This window comes from Haliotis rufescens, unplaced genomic scaffold (assembly GCF_023055435.1).
Source record: "Haliotis rufescens isolate VD_foot unplaced genomic scaffold, xgHalRufe1.0.p SCAF_44, whole genome shotgun sequence".
NCBI classification, from domain to species: Eukaryota; Metazoa; Mollusca; class Gastropoda; order Lepetellida; family Haliotidae; genus Haliotis; species Haliotis rufescens.
Window position 1 is genome coordinate 3,121,508 of NW_025964157.1, and position 26,090 is coordinate 3,147,597.

General features: G+C 39.8%; 1 protein-coding gene across 8 annotated transcripts in view; it reads right to left on the reverse strand.

Moving 5' to 3' along the window:
- Positions 1–1,527: 1,527 nt before the first annotated feature.
- The window catches only part of LOC124136083 (protein FAM107B-like), an 89,452-nt gene continuing 64,889 nt past the window's right edge, over positions 1,528–26,090 (reverse strand). For 3 of the 8 annotated variants that reach the window (XM_046501866.2, XM_046501872.2, XM_046501869.2), the window contains 5 exons: positions 21,361–21,427; positions 14,278–14,418; positions 10,663–10,951; positions 8,731–8,881; positions 1,528–5,473 (listed from right to left, as the gene is read on the reverse strand). In XM_046501866.2, the coding sequence (XP_046357822.1) occupies positions 5,384–5,473; positions 8,731–8,881; positions 10,663–10,951; positions 14,278–14,418; positions 21,361–21,427 (738 nt within the window). In that variant the 3' untranslated portion in view covers positions 1,528–5,383. Of the gene's footprint in view, positions 5,474–8,730; positions 8,882–10,662; positions 10,952–14,277; positions 14,419–21,360; positions 21,428–25,267; positions 25,493–26,090 lie in introns of those variants that run through there. The other 5 variants (XM_046501868.2, XM_046501875.2, XM_046501874.2 and 2 more) reach the window with 3 other exon arrangements.

The window sequence follows — 26,090 nt, forward strand, 5'->3', positions numbered from 1 at the left end:
CTTGACCTGGCGTCAGTGGGTACGATTCAACAACATTGAACATGTAAACCCTACACTCCCGTACCATGACCTCAGGGGGCAAAACAAACAATAACAATATCCAAACTAACACAACAGAAGAAAGTGATACAGTATATGATGTTATATGTTCTCAGTACTTGCATCAACAGGTAGTCGGGGAGTTGTCATGGTAGAAATCTCTTTGAGGTCGGCGTTCAGCTTCTAGTGACAGTCAAGACAGTGATAAGCAGATGCAGTCAGTTTAAGCCATAGATGGCGCCACTGGTGTGGTGCCGCACATGAGCAGCATGTTGGGAATACACAATAATGGCTACAGTCCAGTAAATAATCAGCAGATGCAGTCGACTGACTTCACAGAAGGCCACAATGCTCTTGTGACACTCAAAGGTGCAAGCAGTGTGTCTGACAAGGTAGTGTGTTGCTTCCACGGGACCTTGCCTACCCAGCTTGAAATACGTTGTAAAGTCTGATGAAGTCTTGGGCGCATGGGTAATTTGTTAAACATGCCTCTGTATGAAAGCGTAATCAGTTCCACATACTCCCCATGGAGCTGAGAATCGATCTGCTGACCGAAGTAATACCTGTACGGCTATGAGCATGGGTTATGTTGAGATACATAGACACATGTACACATTATAAAGGGTATATTGAGTTGGGTTGGGTATTTCAGTGCAAAATACATGTAATGTTAGAACACAAAATATAGTTAAATGGGAAACATAACATATCTTTTCTTGACGTTGCATTGCAGACAACATCTAGACTGACAAGAGAACTATGTGCTGTAGGCAGACAAAGTCGGAACTAAGACAATCAGACAGTTTCACAGATGAACCAGCCAATCAGATGCTATTTTTAACTCCTTGCGTCATAGTTTTATATTGGATAAAAATCAACACAATTTTCCTATTCCATGGAATATAAATTAACTATGAACCCGAAAGTTTTATTTCATGTATGTCTTTAGTAGTGTAGTTCAGCATGCATGTGACGTGATGTGACGTGGCGTGGCGTGGCGTGACGCGACGTGACAGTGTGCCACCATTTTGCCCGTGTACTATCACCCTCAATACAACTCATCTCTCATCCACATGACTTAAAACATGCAACAACTATCCAAATAAATAACTAGATGTTTCCATAGACATTAACTAGATATGAACTAGATATAACTAGAATTATTACTATGTTCTAAATTCTAATAATTTCTAGATGGCCGTAAAATACACGAATGATCGTGACCACACGTGCTGTTGGTTTTATACATCACGTGAACCCCTGGGATATTTATGTTGCAGTTGATGGAGCAAGACATCAGGTAGACTGAGGCTGATAATAAGGGGAAAATAATCTGGAACTATTCGTCCAGTCATCACGTACATTAATAATGCCCACACAAACATCTCTTGTAGATTATGCTGCGTAAGTACTGTAGTTAGAAATACCAAACAATTTATTATACCTGATGAAGTGTTATCAAATGCAACATAAATGGAAAAAGAGCCATGAAATTCAAAATATTTAATGTACAGCATATGAAATGACAATTAGCCACTTAACCAGAGCTGTTTTAATCCATGTAGTTTCACAAAATATCTTTCACAATTGACCCTCATCTGTCATCACTTTAGCAGATTAACACAGTTTGGGGATCAAGGGTTTGTCAATAAAAAGAGATGACATGTTTGTGATGAGTACCACCCATGGGGAAAGATAAGCACACATTTTGCAAAAAACATCCCTACTTCATACCGACTCATAAACACAGGCTTATAATATAATCAGAATCATACCATGGACACTGCATGTAGCAGAGATATCTTATGGCTATGTATAGGGACTTGTCCCTCTTACTTGCACCGATTGCTATATCTTGAGAAGTGTTTAACGCCACTTTGAACACTGTTACAGGTGATCATGTGTGGTAGTGAGGCACAGAGCAAAGCATGTCATAAACGTTCACCCCTGAAATCCTAGACAGTTAATAAGGCCTTTATTGTTAATAAGTTTATAACGAACTGATATTGAAAAAATGAATAAAAGATATTCGGCAAATTTAAAAGCCAATTTACCCATTGTCTCAATAACATGAAAGTGACATCAGTTATAGCTGATAGCACAGAAACCACATCCATTTAAAAGCTGGCTCCTGACACCATTTTTGAGTCGGTAATGAAAACCCCATATCACACAACCACTTACTGGTCATGACTTCAGCTCCAGATATTTGTGGGTGTATATGTAGCTGATGAATTAGAGCCCCTATTTGGATTGGAACTACTATCAGCAGATCGTGACACAGCTAAGGGAAGCAACTCTGCACAGTGACTTTGGCATATGGTGAAGCTACATGGACTAAAGCCTGGACGTTGTGCAGTGCTACAACAGCAGCGTGGGCCCAGTGCCGTTGAGTATGTATATATGAGTCGGGAAATGACCTCTGTTAGCAACACTGTAAATAAATAGCTTTATTTGTTAACTAAAATATATAACATGTTCTATACTACGATATGTTATCACTCTTATATCACAATTCCATCAGGACCCTCTGTCGTTTACCTGGCAACTAGTTCCATTCAATCATACAACATTGATCTATTGCCTCCCATATTGATTAGTTCCAGATGAATATAGACAGCACTAGAAATTTAAGGTGGGCTGCCAGCTTGTGGATAGTCAGTTTTCAAAGGGCTAGTGAAATGAAGACCACACTGTATTTAGTAAGTACCTAACCACAGAGGGGAAAATATTTGGCCAGGTTCTGTAAAGACCAAAATACAATAAGGACTGCTACACTTGGCATAAAAAATGTTCCCCAATAGAATTATGATGATTTAAGTATCATCAAAGCAAGTGGAATTCATATTTTCAAAGGGAAAAATATCTGAAAGATTTAATCAGCCTTGAATGAAAGGTCAATTTTAATTTTTTTGACAAAAAATTAAAATTTCATTCCTGTGTAATTTAGTGAAGAAAGATGCTGACACTGAAATATTATTCACTGAGAAGCAGACGGTTGTGTCTTAGTTGTGGAGCATGTTGTGTTGCTATTCAAATGTTCTATGCTTGTTCTATTAATATGGGAAAACATGTCATGAATGATGGAGTGGCTTGCATGTGATCGTGGGTCGCACATCATCAGTGCCGTAGGTCACGTATTATGTTCACCACCCATGTCACCTCTTAACATGTTGTAAGTTTACTTTTATTGTTGATCAATGAATTTTGTTACAAGTTGAGTGTTATGTCATAAAATATTTGACTTTTAAAAACATATGGCGACAAAACATTGGTGTTTTTGGAATGTATTGTGATGTATCGTATTGTGATGCTGAAATATTTATTTTCATTATTTATCATTTTTAATGCCCCAACATTTGTCTGATCAATGAGCATGTGTTAAACATCAAAGAAACCACACACGTTAAAAATTGACACATACACACTTTCACTTTTATACTCAGCAAACTTTTCACAAAAACCTGCAACATACATTGTAGTTATAACACAATAAAAGCTGACTTCTCTTTTTTGGTTTACGGAATTTGATTGTCAAAAGTCTGGTTGGAGGCCAAAAATGTTTGTTAGGATTTTTAAAAAAATGCATAGTAAAGATTTTTTTAAATTATCTTAAACTACATCTTCACCGTCGGCAGTATACAAAAACTTGTTATCCTGATTTTATGTTTTATTTTAATTTTCGATTATTAAGGGATCTGTAAATGAACCAATAAAATGGAAGGCCTAAGCTGTATGCTAGCACTAGGCCTTAAGCAGAATCTTTGAAGCAGTGTCTTACATTCAGCTTAAATCTTAACACTGATGCAATCTGAGTGGTTAATACCCTTAAAGTGGTCACAATATTTTCCCACTGCAAATTACAGCAACATTTCAGCCGCAAATTATTTTGATTGTTGATGGATTAAAATATAGAAATCATTTAGACACAGTCAAATATGAACAAGAAAATTTAATATGTAAAATTACTACATAACCACTGATAACTTAGAAGTTATTTCAATGTCAACACATTTCCAAATAGACATAAAGGGGAACACTGCTTATTAAACTAACCCACAATATGACAAATATGTGCAGTACGTGATAGTGGACTACTGACCATGCAGGAGTTCCCTCCCTTGTTAACACTGTGCTGTGTTTAGTGACTGGCTAAAGGATGTGTAGTGAGAGTTATGTCCCCTTGACTGTGTTTGGCACATTGACAAGCTTCATTCAGCAATTATAAGTTGATGTGGTCCTGTTTGCGCTGAGATCGTAATCCCAGTTTGATCAATTTAAACAGTAACTTCATTAAACGTCTTATCTTCAAACTGTGAGGGTAATGGTCTCCATAATCAGATCAGAAAGAGCACTTATCCCAATTAAGTTGACTATGCTGGACTATTCACTGAACATTTCTTGTAGAGTGTAAACTGCAACATACATTGTCATACATGCTTGGAATCTGAGGTTTGCCAAATTAGACACATCATCAGTCTTGTTAATCATGGCACAAACATCATTCTTACATATTCATACATCTGCTACAAATACCATCTCGCTATGCATTGGTCCCTCACTATGGTTCTCCAGCTGCTCCAGCTGCTACAGCTGCAGCTTCTCAGGAGCAGATCCATGAACACGGTGGAGAGTCATATCCCAGAGTCACCTCCAAGACATCTGAGCTGTACACACTCTGCAGTTTTGCCAGCTCAATCTCCCAGTCTGTGTTTACCATTATTAGGGGAATGACGGATCAAAGAACTCATTAACAGGCCAAAAACAGACATGGCAAATCTCATGACAACAACCTCCAAGGAAGAAAATAAAGGCATCACATCACTGTCGCACCAAATGAAATACTTGCACATCCACTGATATGTGATAGGTCGTGGGATAGGTCATGTGATAGGTCATATGTGCCACCAGGAGTGTGGGTCATTGTTCACTGATGCCCAACCACAGCACTCGTCCTTGGCCTCGACAGTCCAGGGATGGTCCTTGCAGAGTTGGGTCTTGCATGATTCCACTGCTGGGATGAGATCTGCACACGCTCTCATACAAGTCTGTGTCGTCAAGTTCCATATAAACTATTTCCTTAATCTTGATATCAGTTCCTATCTGACTGAAATGTGAGTACAAGGACAATGGCCTCCTCCAAGGTCTCTCATGTCCATGGCCTTGTATGCAGGCCAACTAACCTGTCCTGGATGTGTATAAGCATGTCTCCGTTGGACGCGGATGTCAATGTACTGTTTATGTCATAACTGCTTGGCAACGTCTATGTCCCTGCTGAACGTTTCTCAAACAATTCGTGTGGATGGGCCAAGCTGATCACTCCTTCAGAAACATGCCGAGGTTCTCACTCTTTGTGTGTAATCTTGGCATGCATCCTCATCAGTTCAGGACCTCCAGATGTCTCGGAAATTGTAGTCATGGATTTCTGCTCCTCCTGTAAGATAAAGCAAACATCACCATAACACCTTGTCCTCACAGTGGACGTGACGCCTTGTCCTCACGGTGGACGCGACGCCTTGTCCTCACGGTGGACGCGACGCCTTGTCCTCACGGTGGACGCGACGCCTTGTCCTCACGGTGGACGCGACGCCTTGTCCTCACGGTGGACGCGACGCCTTGTCCTCACGGTGGACGCGACGCCTTGTCCTCACGGTGGACGTGACACCTTGTCCTCACGGTGGACGTGACGCCCCGTCCTCATAAATGTATTCCTGGATGAACAATTTACTGGAATACCCATAGGACTTGGAATATTTAAAGATTTTTATGAAAATATAAAAACGAAACGTGCGGTGGACTTTATGATGATGCGGACAGTGCCGGAGAACCCAGACTATTATTTTTTTAGCCTTGGAGGAAAGTATGGAGATATCTGTGACGTTTACCCCTTGCTGAAACACACCAGCATGGGTTTGGTGCTGACAAATAACATAATCAGGATGAACTGGGATTTGAACCTACAATAAGGTTTGAACAGCAAATTGCAGCACCCAAAACTTGGCCACCAATGCTACCAATGAGTAAAGATTGATGACCAATCATTGAGGCACATGTCTTGTCTCCAGATGGTTTCATTGGCTGACCTGTTGCTATGACCAGACATCCACATCGGACTGTTTGCATAACAATGTCCATCTTCGTTTAACAATTAATTTGAGCATACAGCACGGGAACCAAGAAAATATCTTGTCAACTTACACAAATCTAGTGTCTGGTTTCAAATGATCATGAGTGAGTGAATGAGTGGGTGAGTGAGTTGGGTATAACGCCGCTTTTAACATTATTACAGTTATATCGTGGCGTGTCAGCTTAGTGTGTGAGGAAAGCCCGAAGTGATGCAGGTCTCAGACATTTACCAATTCAGTGAAACCCATGAGCACAGGTAGGGTGCTGACAAACCTAGAAGCATAATTGGGGCGAACTGGGATTCGAACCCACATAGGTTTCTGTTGTGCCCTCAAATGATCATGAATTAAGGACAACATCTACTGATCCCTTCTCTCAAGTTATGAAGATTCTATTAAGAAGGTTTGACTGCAGTGACGTTGACTCTAGCAGACACAGGAAAGAAGTGAGATTTTGCCCGCCTTCATGCACAAGAGCACTGTGGTCTGTTGGGTGCTATGTTGTGTACAACTAATTATTGTACAGTTGGCAGTGAAGAGAACTTCTGTTGAAAATCTGAAAGTTTAGTTTCGTGTGATTGCAGATAAAATACAGGAATTTCGCAATGACGTAATAGAGGTAGAGGATTCATAAGAATTATCCAGATTCTATTGAAAAGGTTCGAGTGTAGTGACGTAGGAAGGGGGTAATCTACTCTCCATATCCATAATCTAGCAGGGTGCCGTTGTACAAAACAACCTTAGCGCTACGACTGTTGTATGTCAATATTAAGGTATGGGAGTTACAATCACCTAAACGCTAAGATTGCTTTGTTCAACGGCACCAAGGACCACAGTGTATGGACCACAGTGAACGGACCAGTGTGTGGACCACAGTGTATGGACCAGTGTATGGACCACAGTGTATGGACCACAGTGTATAGACCAGTGTATGGACCAGTGTATGGACCACAGTGTATAGACCAGTGTATGGACCAGTGTATGGACCACAGTGTATAGACCAGTGTATGGACCAGTGTATGGACCACAGTGTATGGACCACAGTGTATGGACCAGTGTGTGGACCACAGTGTATAGACCAGTGTATGGACCACAGTGTATGGACCACAGTGTATGGACCACAGTGTATGGACCAGTGTGTGGACCACAGTGTATGGACCAGTGTATGGACCACAGTGTATGGACCACAGTGTATGGACCACAGTGTATGGACCACAGTGTATGGACCACAGTGTATGGACCAGTGTATGGACCACAGTGTATGGACCAGTGTATGGACCAGTGTATGGACCACAGTGAACGGACCAGTGTATGGACCAGTGTATGGACCACAGTGTATGGACCACAGTGAACGGACCAGTGTGTGGACCACAGTGTATGGACCAGTGTATGGACCACAGTGTATGGACCACAGTGTATGGACCAGTGTATGGACCACAGTGTATGGACCACAGTGTATGGACCACAGTGTATGGACCACAGTGTATGGACCACAGTGTATGGACCACAGTGTATGGACCAGTGTATGGACCACAGTGTATGGACCACAGTGTATGGACCACAGTGTATGGACCAGTGTGTGGACCACAGTGTATGGACCAGTGTATGGACCACAGTGTATGGACCACAGTGTATGGACCACAGTGTATGGACCAGTGTATGGACGGCAGTGTATGGACCAGTGTATGGACCACAGTGTATGGACCAGTGTATGGACCACAGTGTATGGACCAGTGTATTGACCACAGTGTATAGACCACAGTGTATGGACCACAGTGTATGGACCAGTGTATGGACCAGTGTATGGACCACAGTGTATAGACCACAGTGTATGGACCACAGTGTATGGACCAGTGTATGGACCACAGTGTATAGACCACAGTGTATGGACCACAGTGTATGGACCAGTGTATGGACCACAGTGTATAGACCACAGTGTATGGACCACAGTGTATGGACCAGTGTATGGACCAGTGTATGGACCACAGTGTATAGACCACAGTGTATGGACCATAGTGTATAGACCAGTGTATGGACCACAGTGTATAGACCAGTGTATGGACCACAGTGTATGGACCACAGTGTATGGACCAGTGTATGGACCAGTGTATGGACCAGTGTATGGACCACAGTGTATGGACCAGTGTATGGACCACAGCGTATGGACCACAGTGTATGGACCAGTGTATGGACCAGTGTATGGACCAGTGTATGGACCAGTGTATGGACCACAGTGTATGGACCAGTGTATGGACCACAGTGTATGGACCACAGTGTATGGACCAGTGTATGGACCAGTGTATGGACCAGTGTATGGACCACAGTGTATGGACCACAGTGTATGGACCAGTGTATGGACCACAGTGTATAGACCAGTGTATGGACCACAGTGTATGGACCATAGTGTATAGACCAGTGTATGGACCACAGTGTATAGACCAGTGTATGGACCACAGTGTATGGACCACAGTGTATGGACCACAGTGTATGGACCACAGTGTATGGACCAGTGTATGGACCAGTGTATGGACCAGTGTATGGACGGCAGACAGCTGACACAACATACCTCCTTGAGTCTGGTGGCTCTCTCCTCCATCTTGAGTTCGAAGCTGGTGCGCTTGTTGTTCATCTGCTCCTCCCACTCCTTCTTCTTCTGCGTCTGCCTCCGGTCCAGCATCTTCCTGCTCAACTCCGGCTTCTGCAGGACATTCTTACCTCTGAAACAGAGCAGGAATATATAAAGTTCATAATACTGGTACATGTTTCCTAACAACTCAGTGTTCCCACTGGCTTTTGAAACTGCCAGTCCTGGTGAACTGGTAACTCTTAAAATTACCAGTCCCCTCTAAAAATTACCAGTCCCCTGTAACTTTTGTCAGTCCCACATTCAACAAATAAAAAAACGTATGAAAATTACCTGGTCATAATTCTTTCAACATCGCCATCGTCATCTCTGAAGTGACTTAGTTAGATCTACACGTTATTCACACAAGGTTCAGTCACAATTTTCTCTTCTTTTTTTAATATTTCAAGACGAAGTATATTTTTATATATTTTTAACCTTGAAGCAAAGCGAAACGTTATTTCCTTGCACTATAAATTTGACAAGCGGAAACCCTCATGGTAACAGACAAGCTGACTTCATTCAGAAAATATACTTATATGAATATCACAGATTTAGAAGGTACTTTATTTACCGGTCCACAGAGACTGGCAGTCACATGAATTACCAGTCCAAGCCTAATTTTACCGGCAAAAACTTCTAATTACCGATGAACGGGATCACAGCAACTATCAATTTTGTCTGTAATATTGGTACATTTCGTAACACCATTCTATCATGTTTATAACAGGGGTACATGTTTCCTAACACCATTCTATCATGTCTAGTTTCTGAATCCATCTTTCTTAACACCTATGTGTCATGTCAATAATATTGGTACATGTTTCCCAACACCAACCTATAATGGTACAACATTGGAGTTGATGTTTTTATGGACGTGTGTACCTACCGTTCAACATGTTCAAAAAGCAAAATTGTTAGGGATTCCTTTCAGACATTTGACACATAACACTGGCAATTTGAATTTGCTCGAAACTTGATTTTGCAAACATCAACATCAGAATTATTCTACCCTTCAGGATTTTATAATATTCATAAAATATAACACAGAAAGTTCATGTCAAATCCCAGCCATTTGTAACCACTCTACTTCCTCCTGTTTTACCCATCAATACCCCTGAGCTACGGTGCACGCATGAGCACTCGTAGTCAAGTTCAGAGGTCACTTCCAGTTCACTTGAATGTAAACATCACACAACATAGTTAGGACTGACATGTTATCAACAATGAACTACAAGGCACTGAGAAAGGAGTTTGTTATATACGTTTTCGCTCGGAAACATCCGCCAACATTAAATTCATAACATTTTGAGAACAAGTACATGTACATATGTATTTAACATTTCACAATTTACATACGATTTACATCATAGCGTGAACTGACACTCTGACACAATCCCGTGAAATTTATATGTTTAATGTTTGTTTTACAGACAAGATTAGTCCAATTACATGTACAGGTAAGATTAACATAATGCAAGTTTAACTATGTGGAATCATCACCGCTGATTGTGTTGATTCGCCATGATTGTGTTGATTCGCCATGATTGTGTTGATTCGCCATGATTGTGTTGATTCGCATACAGCCAGTTGTCAGTTACAACTGGCACTGAGTGAGATTTCTCAGTTTGCTATACACGTCACTAATTAGTGGTATTTGAGCTTGTCGGGGATCAGATATCAGTTCACTGTAGACTCTGAGTTTGTTATGCACGTAAATTTTATATGATAAAATATAGGAGATAAATCGGGGATTTTGTAACAGTTCGTTGTATCCATTTGTTCGCTCTATCCGTGATCATTATATCCGTGTTCTACTGTATATTCTTGTTAGAATATTATTTTCACATTGTAATAATGCTAAATCACACTTACAGCTTGTAGTTCAGCAGCAGTTCTCGATGCAGAGCTTGTCGATCTCGAGAATCAACACATGGATTGGCCAACTTCTTGGGCCGGATAAGTGATTCAGCAGACTCCGCCTCTGTCAGTGATGGGGCTCGGGGGTGTGGGGTGTGGAGGTGGAATGACTGGCCGTTCTGGGGGACGCCGTCTCCGCCGTCCAGACTGAGGGGTGATGGAGGCGGGGGAAAGGAATCAGCAGACACGTCATCGTCGAAGAGGTAGTCGGGGTCAGGTTCTGCCACATCAGCATTCTGGTCATCTGTAACAGAGGTGATGTGATGCTTACAATCGGACACGATTCAAATGAAGACTACCAACAATACAGGTATTAAATTTTACTAGCATTCAACAACATGCAATACTATACAAATGTGGTGAGTGATTTACTGAAATTATATAAAATATGAACTTAGAACAAAAATATTACATGACCAGAAAATAAACTTTATACATTAAGCAAAGAAATGCAAACCTATTACTGGTATTAGATACTCGTTAAACAGTTAAATCTTTGATAGGCATTTTGAAGTTGGAAGAACATGAAGACATAAATTGTTTTATGGATAACAATGTCTTTATTTCTTGTAACATCCTGTGATGGGATTCAAACCACGGACCTTCCAATTTGAGGTCGGACGCCTTGTCCACATGACCAAAGAGGTTAATGGTACTGATGTCATCTGTCGGATGGCTCCACGCCCTGACATTCAGGTCTACTACATGCTCTTTATCACCTGATGTTTCAGGGCTACTTTGGGCTACTTTTTTACCCTTTATCACCTGATGTTTCAGGGCTACTTTTTTACCCTTTATCACCTAATGTTTCAGGGCTACTTTTTTTTACCCTTTATCACCTGATGTTTCAGGGCTACTTTTTGACCCTTTATCACCTGATATTTCAGGGCTACTTTTTGACCCTTTATCACCTGATGTTTCAGGGCTACATTTTTACCCATTATCGCCTGATGTTTCAGGGCTACTTTTTTACCCTTTATCGCCTGATGTTTCAGGGCTACTTTTTTACCCTTTATCGCCTGATGTTTCAGGGCTACTTTTTGACCCTTTATCGCCTGATGTTTCAGGGCTACATCACTTGATGAAGGGGCAAGAAGCAGCCCTGAAACATCGTTTCAAAGAATATAGAAGTTGTTATCCATAAAAAGATTCATGTCTTCGTTTAATTGATATAATTTCATAGGATACATGAGACAACACTTCAGTACCTACAATAATTCGAATGCACTAATGTAAATATCTATGCTTGAGGCTGATGCTCTAGTGCACAAGAAAATAGGTGAAGGAAGCAATGAATATTTCAGCTGTATGTCTACTTAAAAAAACATGCAATGGATTATTCCTCTCACTACAGTTATTGTTTGAATACAGATGTTAATATATCTACACACAAGTGTAAGCTGTGAAAGTGAATGATTTTACTACAGATTTGTGATTTCACGCTGAAAGACAAAATCGTATAAAAAGATGTAAGAAGTCCAAAACTATATAATTCATCTGAACAACATATAGAGAGTTGCATAGTATCAAAGATATTATGATATCAGAATGAAATATGTGAAGTTTTAAGTGAAAAGCTGTTTTCTCGTTGCCGACAGACGACAAAACATTATTTGATTTTTTTTGTCAGTCTACAGAAACTTGAAGACAAATCATTAATTTTAGATACTTGTTTAACAGATCATTGAGACACGGATATTTTCCATTTTTCAAAACGTTAGAATCACATAAAAAATGGACATCTTAACACTTGCAGAGACTTGCCATGGGATCAAACACCTTCACAAAACATATCTCCCTTTCCATAATACACATATAAATATATTAAGTATCTGATTATGGCAAGAGAGATAAGTATCTTTTAAGGCCATAATAAATGTTTAGACTTTCATCCACGACCACCTCATTACTCTAACCCCCCCCCTCCCCCATCTCACATCATCTTACTGTTCACAAGTACCTTTTCATTTTCTCCTCTGAACTTACTAAATATATTCCACCACATCGTCAAACCAAACATTGGTTCATATGAACCTCATCCTCCAGTTACTCACATTTAACAGTTGAAAGGTGAAACGTAATTGCCTCCTGCCTCACATTTAAAAAATCATGGATTCAAATCTGAACTTTGTTGTGGCCTTAAATAGTAGGGAGATATGTTTTGCTGGCAATGACTATCGAGTGGCAGGTGCCCCGTGCTCTGTAACGCTATGCATGGTCTGTGAACTGCAAGAGAAGATGTCAAGAGATATCCCGTTGTTCATGATCCCGACTCAGACAACAGGTCCACGTCGATAGCAATGTATAGGAATCAGGGGCAACATAAAGGACCTCAGTGTAGGACGACTGTTCACTATTGGCCATCAGATCTACGGCTGATGTATATGCATCACTTAAGGACCCGTGAAGATCTGGGTTAGGATAGATCTTCAGCAACCTATTATTGACGTAAAAGGCAACTATGCTTGTCGGGATTGGGTGGTCAGGCTCGCTGACTTGGTTGATGCATGTCATCGTATCCCAATTGTGTAGATCGATTCTCATGATCTCAATCACTGGATTGTCTGTTTCAGACTCAATTGTTTACAGACCGCCATCATATAGCTGGAATATTGCTGAGTGCGGCGTTAAACAACAAAGAAAAAGAAAGAAATCATCACTTAAGACAGACAGATGGCTGTAGTAGTACTGTTTAAAGTATTTAGAACAATTAAGCCTGATGCAGAGATACACACTGATTCTGACTTTATGACTGGCCATATTGTGTGTAAAATATATGCAATGGGCTTATAATGATTTTGGTTTTCGTTTATGTCATTTTCATCTAAAAGTGTATTTTATTTATTGTGCAAAAGAAGAGAAAACGGCAAGATAGTAAATTGGCTGAAAAAGTGTATTGTGAGTGAAAAGATAAGAGATATTGTTAATTCCTAAACCATGTGATGAGTATCAACAGCTGAACACATGACTTGTAGTGGAAAAGTTTCAAGTGGTTTCATTTGGCTATATAAACTACTCAAAAACAATTAAGGATCACCCGATACTGGCATGACAGCAACTCCAGTACATCACTACAAGTGACTTGAAAGGATCGGGTGATCCTTAACTTTTGGAGAGTAGTATATGTGTGAAAACCACTCAAGAACAACCATTTTTACAAACTACCAACAAACCTGAACCTATCTGAGCAACTCTGCACTATGTTAAGAACTGCATATTCTCAGTTGAGAAAAAATTTTACAGGTCAGTTCATGCTTGATAAAAATAAAATTCAACTCCAATATTTACAAAATAGGTCTGATGTAATACAATAAATTTGTATGTTTGCATCATACAAACACTGTCAATAAGACACTTAGTTCACATTACATTTCTGTGGTCTCTAACTACCGGTAACCCTAATCCTTGGCTAGTAATTTGAAACCTGCTTCAAATCATCCTCATTCTTTGCATTCTAGCCCAATTACCTGGTCACGTGTTCAGCTTGACATATGTACACACAAGGTTACAGTCTAGTACAGAATAAGTACAGGTAAGTATAGGTAAATAGAGTTTATCACGCTGTTCTACCTATCAAGCTTATGCTGGTTAAAACCCCGGAGAATCGTTTAACGAATAATGTGAGGGACTTGTCGAGGTTTTCGCCTGGTGAGTCTATGTCATAGTCTGGCACTGGTGTCTCTGGCAGTATGTTGCATAAATCCTCCTCCTCTGTAAGAAACACACACAATGACAACAACAACAACATCAACAGCAACATGCAACACATGATGCAAACCAACTGGGCTTGCACAGAATCCAGAAATAAGAAGATCGAATACCATGAATACACTGGACACTGGTATATTCCAATTAAAGGTTAGAGGTATCAAATAAACTGGACTTTGTATAGTCTGGACATTTGAGGTATCAAATAAACTGGACTTTGTATAGTCTGGACATTTGAGGTATCAAATAAACTGGACTTTGTATAGTCTCTATGTTTGAGGTATCAAATAAACTGGATTTTGTATACTCTGGACGTTTGAGGTATCGAATAAATTGGAGTTTCATGTAGTCTCCACGTTTGAGGTATCAAACTAAATGGTAGACATGTCTGGTTTACTCTTCCTTGAGGCCATTGTAAGCAGAGTAAAAAGACAAAATGCCTGCCTTCACTTCCTTGCAACACTTACTAAAAGAAAAATATTTGGTCTTCCCAAGGATTTGAGGAAGTATTCTTATTTTCACAATAAAAACTTCAAACAGTTTGTTCTGCCTATGAGTGAGTGAGTGGGTTGGGTTTAACGCCGCCTTGAACAGTATTCCAGTTTTGTCCCGGTGTGTCAGCTTCAGTGAAACCCACGAGCACGGTTCTGCCTTTGAAGTTCCAGTGCATGCTAGTGACAAACTACTCCAACCAGTTGAAACATATCAGGCAGTGGCTGTACTGCTGTGTTTCACTCGGAAAACTACTAATTTCACCCTAGGTACTTTCTCCTAGTATACATAAATTGAAGCTCTTAGAAATGTAACATCTGTATGTCTGTAGTTTGGGCTATTGGCCTTCACATTCAATAAATTGTCTTTTCTTAAAAAAATATTAAAAAAATAAATAAAAATGTTTCACTTGGAAATGTACTCAATACTTCACAGCTCCTTGCACTGTTAATCCCTTAAAATGTATTTCAAGTTTTCCTTAAGGTATCAAGTTTCTTTCACAACAGACATTTTCCTTCGACTAAGAGGCGACACCACTTCCTGGTTCATGAAGAGGTTTGACGCCACTTTGAACAGTTTTGCAGTTAGCACGGCCCAAAGCCATGCAGGTCCTACAAGCTGACCACGTTGGAGAACCCATGAGTGTGCTGCAGACAAACCTAGACACATAACCAGTATGAACTTGGATGCCAAACCACAATCACAAGTTTCTGGCATGCCCAAGGGACGCAACTCTGCATATTGAACTGTGGTGCCTCAGACTCGCGGCCAAAGTTTTACACATTACCATATCCATACATCAGAAGTGACATAGTTGAGCGTGGCGTTAAACAAACAAACCAACCAACAAACAAACAAACAAACAAAACAAATCTGTGCAGGATAATTAACTTCTCTCTATATCAGGTAAACATTCCAAGCACAATCACCCTAACTGAGCTTAATTTTTTTTATCATATCCCTAACAGGCTAAAATATATATTTATAATGCCAGACTCCACCTGCATTAGTTAACAATCTTACATGATATAACGACACAATTTCATTTTGATTAAGAAAAATAAGATTCGGAGGCAAGGTCGCAAACCTTTTGACACAATATCATCAAAAAAGGTGTGGCTGAAAAATAACTCTTAAAAAGTCAATTATAGGAAGCATTCTTTTTATTTCCTTAGCCAAACCATGATCAGCTTGTATATATACAATATGTTGACACGACAACCCGGGCTACGTGGACTGACATTATCCTGATGGTACAGGGGTCCATTAATCTGAACAACTGTTGTGCACTGGGTTAGTAAACAGCATCGATCACACTAATAGTCACGTAGGTTTGTTTTATTTTACCTGCCAACAAGCCCTTGTTAGATCGTCAGTATTAATCAATGCCTTGTGTTTGATATGAGCATAGTTGCCACTTGACAAATTTACCATGCTTCTTCTCTAAATATCTGCCGATGAGAATGGTCAGCGCTCTCATAGTGGGAATGTTTTTACAGCTCGACTGTTAGAATCGGAACAAAGTTGTCAAGTAACAATCCTGGAAAAGTTCAGTTGCAGTTCTAAAATTTAGAAAATTTCTCACATTAACAAAAAACAAGCACGTTTCTCAGACTTCCTCATTTTTGAAAATTTTGCATCATGGATTTTTACTGCATTAACGAAGCTTATAATGCTTACCCACCTGTCCCTCATCTGGATTTTTGTTATCATGTTTAGGGAAGGAAAAATTCTTATTCAAACCGTATTGATAAATTTAATCTAGCCTTCATTAAATATCACCACATTTTCACCAAATCTTTGTATAAAATACTGAAATCTAAGGAAGATATTTCAACCACCTGATTCAGATTTCTGACAGGTATGGTACACTTGTTTTATCATTTTCTGCTCAGTGTAGTTTTTCTAGAGACAAATGGCATTAGAGCATTTTTTAAGATTTCATCAACTTTTGATAGACCATAACAAAAACAAAAATTTGAAATATACTGAACAAAAAAAGTTAGGGATCACAAATATTTTTGAGGATACGTTTCTGAGCACACAATTTCATAAAAATACCCCCAAAATTTCAAGAACTGTGATGAACGGATGGGACATCAGCCCCTGAAACTCCCAGTAACAGTGATGATAATGCTTAAAGTGATTCTCCCCATGTGCTGCTATTTGCCTCACCACTGATATTATTCTTGCACAACTTACAAATGACCTCAGCCGAACATGTCCAAGAACAGACAAATCTGATCTAATCACCAACAAAAAAGACAATTGATCAAGAAGTTAGCCATCTGTTTCCTCAAGGAAACTTAGTGGAGACAGCAAATAATATGAAATCTGAGTTTCAAGGCCTGTCAAGGCAGATAATCTCCTGTCTATTTGCTGAGGGGCTATCACATGGACTTGTGATTATGTATCTAATGGAACACTGTCATCGAGGCTTAATGTATATTCCTGGATATTATAAATAGCTGGTTGTTTATTGTTATTTCTTGATTTGGGATAAATAATAAGACATGCCATGGACTGCTCGAGTTAGCTGAGTGCTGACTAATGTCATGTTTTTTAGATAACATATTTTGTCAACGAATCAAATCAAAGATAAAAAGGAAATGAAAACTTTGTAGTTGTTTTCTGACACATAAAAGTTACATGTGGCAAGTTTGGATAGTGTGGCTGTATCAGGCCACAACATATGAACAACTTAATTATCTCTCTTCCAGCTTCCAACTTTCATAATCGTTTCATATCTTTCTATGGGACTGGTTTCCAGATTCTAAAGTTTGGAAAGATAAAATAATATCAGAACTTGGAAATATGAACCGAAGACAAAACAATTTCAAAATTAACACAAGTCATTCAAAACCAATGTCACTTCAGTTTAACTAAGTCACTGAAAAAATAAAATGCTCTTTAGGTGCCATTTTTTATTTTTTATTTCTTGGTTTACAGATTTCAAACTCATTTCAAAAGTGAGGTAGGCAAATAAAAAAACAACCAAAAAAAACCTCTCAGATTTTATTACCTGACTTTTGTATATCGGTAGGTATAAAAAAAGTTATTCTGGAGTAACAAAGTAAAACAACTCAATTTTTCAAGAACTATTAATTTTGTCCCTGGAACACAGCATGTGCACAAATGGCAATCTAACAATATTCATGTCATGGTGAAATGTATGAAAGACGACGCAGCAAGGACGAGGATTAAACTGGCCACCACTGCGCTTGGCTTTGACAAGCTTTGATGGTATTATTGAAGGATCAGAGTGACTACCCTTTGCTTTACACTCGACGAGGAAACAAAATCTTTCTTTGTTTGAACTTTTTATGCATTTTATAAAGTGAAAATCAGAGGTAATAAAATAGAAGTAATTTTTATTTTTATTTTTTTTCAACATTTGGACTTTGAAAGAGTGACACACATCCATAAACCAAGAAATAAAAAAAATGTTGACTTAACTTCATTTGATAATAGCTGATACCCAAATACTGATACTGAATTTGACAGAAGTCACTTATAAATAACAACGTTTAGATAATGGGTTCCAGATTGAGAAGCACAGCCCCCAACTATATATTAAAATGACACATCAATTAGCAGCTGAGCGGAGAACAATATGTAACTAGACGTCCTACAATCTTCACAAGTAGAATCTGATGAACACCATGCTAACCCTGGTTGTGATAATATCGATATTGTCTTCTATTGAATATGAGCAAATTGTATTAACCCCATCGCACTCGCCGGCAAGTGACTGCTCAATAAATCAATGTGGGACTGTTGAAGACAGGGAGGCTGTCACAGGCACAGGCATTATTCATTGTACATACCACCTCACACTACTACCGACAGCTCCATACAGTATTTACATCTTACACCTGATTGTGTTGTGTTTGTTCTGTGCCACGGACTAAGATTGTGATCAAAGAAATGAAGTCTCGATACTTCAATATACATATAAACCCTGGCTCATCGATACTGTAATCTGTCCTTGATAATTACACACCAGAAATAGTTACTTTATTTCCCATCACGTGAGAGCTAATCTCCTGCGGATCGTGAACAGATGAGTGATAGTTCTAACATGGAGTGTACAATATTTATGAGGCTGTGGTTGGAGAAGCGAGAAATGATTACAGGTTGTTGGGAGGGTCATGACTGGGCACAAACATGCAGAGTTCTTTATTCAGGATCACAGGTCGTCCTTATGCAAGGATTTATTGAAAAAAAGTTCAACTAATTACTCATGATAGGGTAAATTGGGGAAAAATTATTCAGCAAAATTAACAACATAACACAAAAACATTGATCCTGTTTTTAATAATCGTTTTAGTTTCAGTTTCACTGCATCGAAACTCTTTCAGTTAGAACACTTGGTATGTTTTAACTGACTCACTGGTAGATCAGGGAGAAAATGTGGGTAGTACAGCTGATTGCTAATTCTGGTTTAAATAGCGAGATAAATACACATACCGTATTTGACGTAATAAGCGCGCCGCTCTAATAAGCGCCCACGACGATATTTGCTAATATATTGGCTAGTGAACAAGCTCAATTAGCACCCCTTCCCATTGATCAATGTACACAAGACTTATTTATTCGTTTATAATACGCACTCGTGTGTTATATGCACCCTTAATTATGGGCAATTTAATCCAGGAAAAATAATCTCCGTCGTATATAAACATTTCAGGCTGTCAGCATAAACTACGAAATGTATGATCTTTCAACTCTGTTTTTTCACCAAAACAATATTCTAATAAGAGCCCGCTATTTCTAATTTTGAGAGCGCCCTGGGCGCTTATTACGTCGAATACGGTAGTTATCTTAATATCTGCTTTTACAAGGTAAGCCTTGTGTATGTTTTAGGGATGGGATGATCCGATCCGATACGCATTACGATACTTTGCTCATGATCCGATACGTATCACGATACTTGTATGAGGTCTTGTTTGTGGTGCGTAAGCCATCTTTTTCATTGATGTGAAGGCCAAATACCTGGCACACAAACGATTTACAGGTATTGTCCAGTATGGCGTAATGGATGAAAATATCTCTTTTCACTTCTCATTTTGACAAGTAATAAAGTAACTTTTACTGAAGAATATATTTCAGGTAAGAATCAATACTTTTAACATAGTGTGTGGTAGTGATCGATACTTGTATTGAGAAGTAAAAAATCCTGATCCGCTGATGCATCGGTGTATCGTCCCACTACTAGTATGGTTTACGTCACATTCAGCAGTATCTAACGGGGCACACCAGGAATGGACCTCACACAGTGTACGCACGTGGGAATCAAACCTGGATCTATGGCACAAAGAACGATTCCTTAACAACTAGGCTACCCCAGTACCCCTCATTAAGCCAGGACCTGACTAACCAATGGTTATTCATGCAAGCAACGAGCCATACTATCAAGGCTACATGCATCCATGCACAAACTGTGCTGGCTCAGATCTGAAAGGATCCAGTTGATCACACACTCAAGGTAAGCAAAGTCTGTTGCCAATTATTATGCAAAACAAAAAAGGCTTTGTCTAACACTTTGGGGCATAACTGAGTGAGTATAGTTTTATGCCACTTTTAAAGAATATTCCAGCAATGTCATGGCTGGGAAACTAGAAATGGGCTTCACACTAAATACCCATGTGGGAAATTAAACCCAGGGCTTTGGTGTGACCAGTGAATGCTTTAACCATTCAGCTACCCTACTGCCACTCTGGTTATAAGTAAAATTGTTGAGCTGACATTTGAAATGATGTCTATATAGAGTAGCCTCCCCTTGAAGTCTATCTAGAGTAGCCTCCCCTTGATGTCTATATAGAGTAGCCTCCCCTTGTCACTTGGGTTGGAAAGTGATGCAAGGAAAGCGTCTAGACCTGGGAGAGTGGAACATAGACTTCATGTAGCCACAACTCGATACCCTGGTGGGACCAGTTGGTCAAGTGAGCTTGGCTAATGAAATTCCAAATATTGAAACTAAATTCTACCAAAATCGCTAGTGACAAGTCTGAACAGGGACATTGAAATATGACTTAGCACTCTGTATATTTTGTTTCGGTAATGCTTAACACATTACATACATGCATATATGGTACTTCCAGTGGAATAATCAAACCATCTCAGCACAGTTAGACATTCATTTCCTACCAAAAGTGTCCCGATGTCACCTGAGAAGCTTCAGGACACACAAACCTGGCTCACCACACTGTCAAGAGAGTTCCTTCTTCTTGTTTCTGGGAGGCTACATTTCATTGAAGAAGTATCAAACTTAGCATGCTTGTAGTGCTAGACACACCCTCCCCCATGTGGGGGTAATTGTCACAGGTGACAACAACTGGGTCACTGACAGACCCAGCCGACAGTACCGAACACACCCCCTCCCCCACGTGGGGGGTAAGTCACACAGCTGACGCCAACTGACAGTCCCTGCAACTAGATGTCCTGACTTACCTGGGTGTTTGTGGTTGGCCTGGTTCTGCATGTCAGCAAACCTCTGGAGCGTCTTCTCCTTGTGTTCCTGGAACAATTTACACCAATATTATATCCGTCTCTCACAGAAATACACCAATATTACATCTACCGCCAACAGAAATATACCAATGTTACATCTACCTCCATCAGACATACACAAATATTATTATTCAAAGTAACATGGCTCTGTGAGACAGACTACAAGAGCACCCTACAACAAGTCAGCGCAAATATCACCACGGATATATATATATATAATTTTTTAATTTGAAGTTTACACAATATACAGCTTTTCCATTGGACGAGAGGTCGGTCACATGACCGCAAAACTGATGGTCAAAAGTGTATGAACGACACAATTTCACATTCATACGTTTTTCACGAGACCGGGTTCTTGAAATGACATAAACACTGACGGACTACTTCAACATTCCTGGGGAAACATTGTATGAACGTCGTTGCAAGCTCCAATGTTCATACAGTTTGGCCCTCACTCTAATGAGGTTCATACTCCAATGAACTCACACACAGTGAAAGTCAATTCTTAAATATATAGATATATATATATACTCACTGACAAAAGAAACATGAATACATGAATACCATACATGTTGGTTCATATGAAGAATTACTCATATTTGAGAGATATTCCATTTGTTCGATGCACAAATGAACCTTCTGTTTGTATTGGGAACTGATGCTCATGAACGCATCACATGTGATGTCACAGATCCATGACTCGATATGCTCCATTAGTCTGTGCATGTAAAGTTTGGAAATCATGTGCAGCTTATCGTTATAAGAGTAAAGACACTGTGGTAACACTTGACTGATCGTTAGTTTTGTCATTAAGTGGTACACATTGGAACATCACTTCTTACCGTACATACTTCTCTATATGTTCCTAAGGTTCACGTTTCTTTGGGCGGTGAGCATATATAAGGCTAAGTAACTGTCGTAATTAAATGTTGGACTTCTACAACACACTTAGCATGAAACAATGTACATTTTTCCTACACTCAAGTAGTTGGCTTCAGGCTTCAATGACATGCTTTGTTTAAGGGCAGATTATGTAACAAAGTGGGGGACTGTCTCAAAACCCAAGAACCGATATTTCAACTTCAATTGTCACGCGTTAAGCCAGAATTATTATTCAGAATTCATTATTATGAACACTCCAACTGTCACCTCCAGTTTTGATACCGTTTCCTGTAGTTAGTGAGGGAGTAGGGTTTAAATCACTTGTATCAATATCATAGCAGGCAGCACCATGAACGAGCTTCACACACTGTACCCATCAGTGGTGGGACGATACACCGATGCATCGGTCAATCGCAATTTTTTACTTCTCGATACAAATGTCGCACATTAAGTAAAAATATCAATTCTGACCTAAAATGTTTGCTTTAATAACTGTTCCACTAAACACTAATCAGTAGTGCAAGTTAATAGTGAAAACATACATATTTTCATTTGTTGTGCCATACTTCACACTGCCAACTGTAATTTATCAGTGTGCCAGGTATTTGGCCATCCTCTCTATGAAAAAGATGGCTTACGCGCCACAGATAAGAGCACATGCATGTATTGTGATACATATCGGATCATGAGTAAGGTATCGTGATACACATTGGATCCCACAGTTGGTGTATCATCCCAGCTCTTGTACCCATATGGGTGAAGCCAACGGAGATCTTAATATAGCACTGTGAGTCAAAGCTGTCATTACAAGGCTACCACACATTTCTACTGATTTAGCTTCACTACAGATAATCTGACCATTTGAATACTTTATGGAAATTAATGTTCTTAGTTTTGACATGACCCCAATTAGAGTGACTGCGCAGTGAAACATGATATAGGCATCTACATCGTGATACTTGTCAATCTCTTAAAGCATTATAATACATACACTGTGCTGCATGCAAAACCTCTCAGTGTTTCCTGCAACCTGCACGGAAACTTGCCCATATATGGAAATATATTGGTTTTATACCACGTAATAGTGACCATGTCCTAAACACTCACAGGGATTTGCCTATTGAGTGAGTGAGTGAGTGAGTATGGTTTTACAGCGCATTAAGCAATATTCCAGTAATATCACAGTGGGGGACACCAGAAATAGCTTCACACATTGTACCCATGTGGGGAATTGAACCCAAGTCTTCGGCATGTTGAGTGAACGCTATTACCACTAGGCTACACGACCACCTCAATTTGCCTATTGAGTGAGTGAGTATGGTTTTAAAGCGCATAAAGCAATATTCCAGCAATATCACAGCGGGGGACACCAGAAATAGCTTCACACATTGTACCCATGTGGGGAATTGAACCCAAGTCTTCGGCATGTTGAGTGAACGCTATTACCACTAGGCTACCCGACAGCCCCGATTTGCCTATTGAGTGAGTGAGTATTGTTTTAAAGTGCATAAAGCAATATTCCAGCAATATCACGGCAGGGGACACCAGAAATGGCGTGTAGAGCAAACATTATTACCACTAGGGTACCCGACCACCCCGATTTGCCTATGGAAAAGTGGGCCCACTGCATCAGCAATTAGAAGAAGAGGCTGTGATCACTCCAGAAGTATTTGTGCATCACACTTCTCCATGTCACGAGTGAGTGAGTGAGTATGGTTTTACGCCGCTTTTAGCAATATTCCAGCAATATCACGGCGGGGGACACCAGAAATGGGCTTCACACATTGTACCCATGTCGGGAATCGAACCCGGGTCTTCGGCGTGACGAGCAAACGCTTTAACCACTAGGCTACCCGACCGCCCCTTCCATGTCACGAAAGGAATATCATGTTGTGTGTTACTGATACACAACCACATACACAGACATGGCCTGTTGTATGGAGTGAAAATGTAAACAAAATTCAGAGTAAGAATTATCAAGTGATAATGAGTTTTCTTGACTCAATCTAATCAGATAGGTTGTTGTTGGGTTCCAATAGTCATTTATTTTCAAAATTAGATTAAATTGAGGCTTATGTTTCCTAGTGACCATCACTGTATCACAACCTAGGGGGATTCTCATCGTTTCACAACACCTGGTATGGAAGACTTAGTAGCCTTGCTTGAAGGCTGTACTGTAAAGAAAAGTCCATGTAGTAATTCTATCCTCCTACTAGGCAAGTCTAGATATGAGGACAGTACAGTGTCTTATAGGGACAACTTGTTCTAATTACTTACATAATCTAGGACTTATGATTTTAACTAATAGATATTGCCTCAGAGACTTGTGCAAGTCTAAAGTCTTAGCTATAACCAGTTCAGTAAGAAGATGTTACTCTCCACACCACATCCACTCCCATAACCTGTGTGGTATCGTCAGAAATAGAAATCCTCCCGTGAAAGCATAACTCAATTAATCACAGAATCCTGACACAACCATTAGCCAAGTGGTCATCTCAACCGAAAATATGCGAGTATAATCCAAAACAGAACCATAGAGCTTCTCTCACAGCGTTATCAAATCAGTTCATCACACTGTAAGATATTCCTGCATGTTATACATCCGATAATACACCAAGTTAGACATTGTGTACGTGGATCTGAGGAAGGAAACAGATCGCACCAATATTGATCGTCCAAACCATCCCGACATGGTCATTATTTCTATATCATTAAGACACATGATGAGGACAAGGACCTGTTGAAGTCATGGACACAAAATATGTGATGTCGAGAAGTGAGGCATTCACTGAGGGACTCCCTAAGGGGGAGCTGTCACCCAAATACCAACCTTGGCCACTTTAATCATAATGTTCAACGGCTACGCTCAACCATGAATAAAATCACCCAGCTGTGTAACATATGAATAAATTCAACAAGAAATGTACAAAGAAGGAAAATATTCAGGTGAATAACTCATACTTACTTTCATGAAGCTACTTGAATGAGAATAAACGCAGCTACAGTAGGCCTATCAATACCATGTACACCTCACAGTAAACATCAATAGCGTCCAAGTGTGAAATAAGCAAAAAGGGAAAAAGCCAGATGAAATCGATGATTGGAAATAATCTGCAATCCACAATCTGCTATATACAAGAGCTTGCAGCACTGGTGAACTGTCTCCCTTCGTTATGATAGGGTGTGGGCAGAGACAGGAAGTATAGATTTCCCAAACACAAACGAGGAAGTGCTCCTCAGCTGATCACAACAATGGGGCCCCGTTCGGGTTGGAATTCTAGTAATGTCAGCTCAGATTTTTCCAGTACGATACGCATTCGATTGTTGTTGACTGTCAACAAACTGACTGCAAGGATTATGACTCTACTTGATCCAGTTTGCTTGGACAAACACATTAGTATGATGAATAACAGAGGTCTTATGTTGTTGTGGATATACCGTCTGTGTCAACATGATTGAGTCTGGTGACGTCCCCTCCACAAATATGTGGGATTCCCAATCTGTCCATCCAAGAATATGGTAGTTTGACGTTTTGCTTTCTTTTCTTATCAATCCAAACGTATGCTCGGTGTATAAAATGCGGACAAGACCGGAAGGTGACAAATAGTTCAGGGTCAGTGGCCCCAGATTAGGGTCGGTAGGGGAACGCATTGTTTTTGTTTGGTCTCAGTCAAAGGAACTATTAGCGTGGCTAGATGTTACCTAGAAATCAGTGCAGTCAGCGTGAGGCTAAATCAACAAATAATGGAACTGAAAATCTTTATCCTGCACACTTCAATAAACATGTA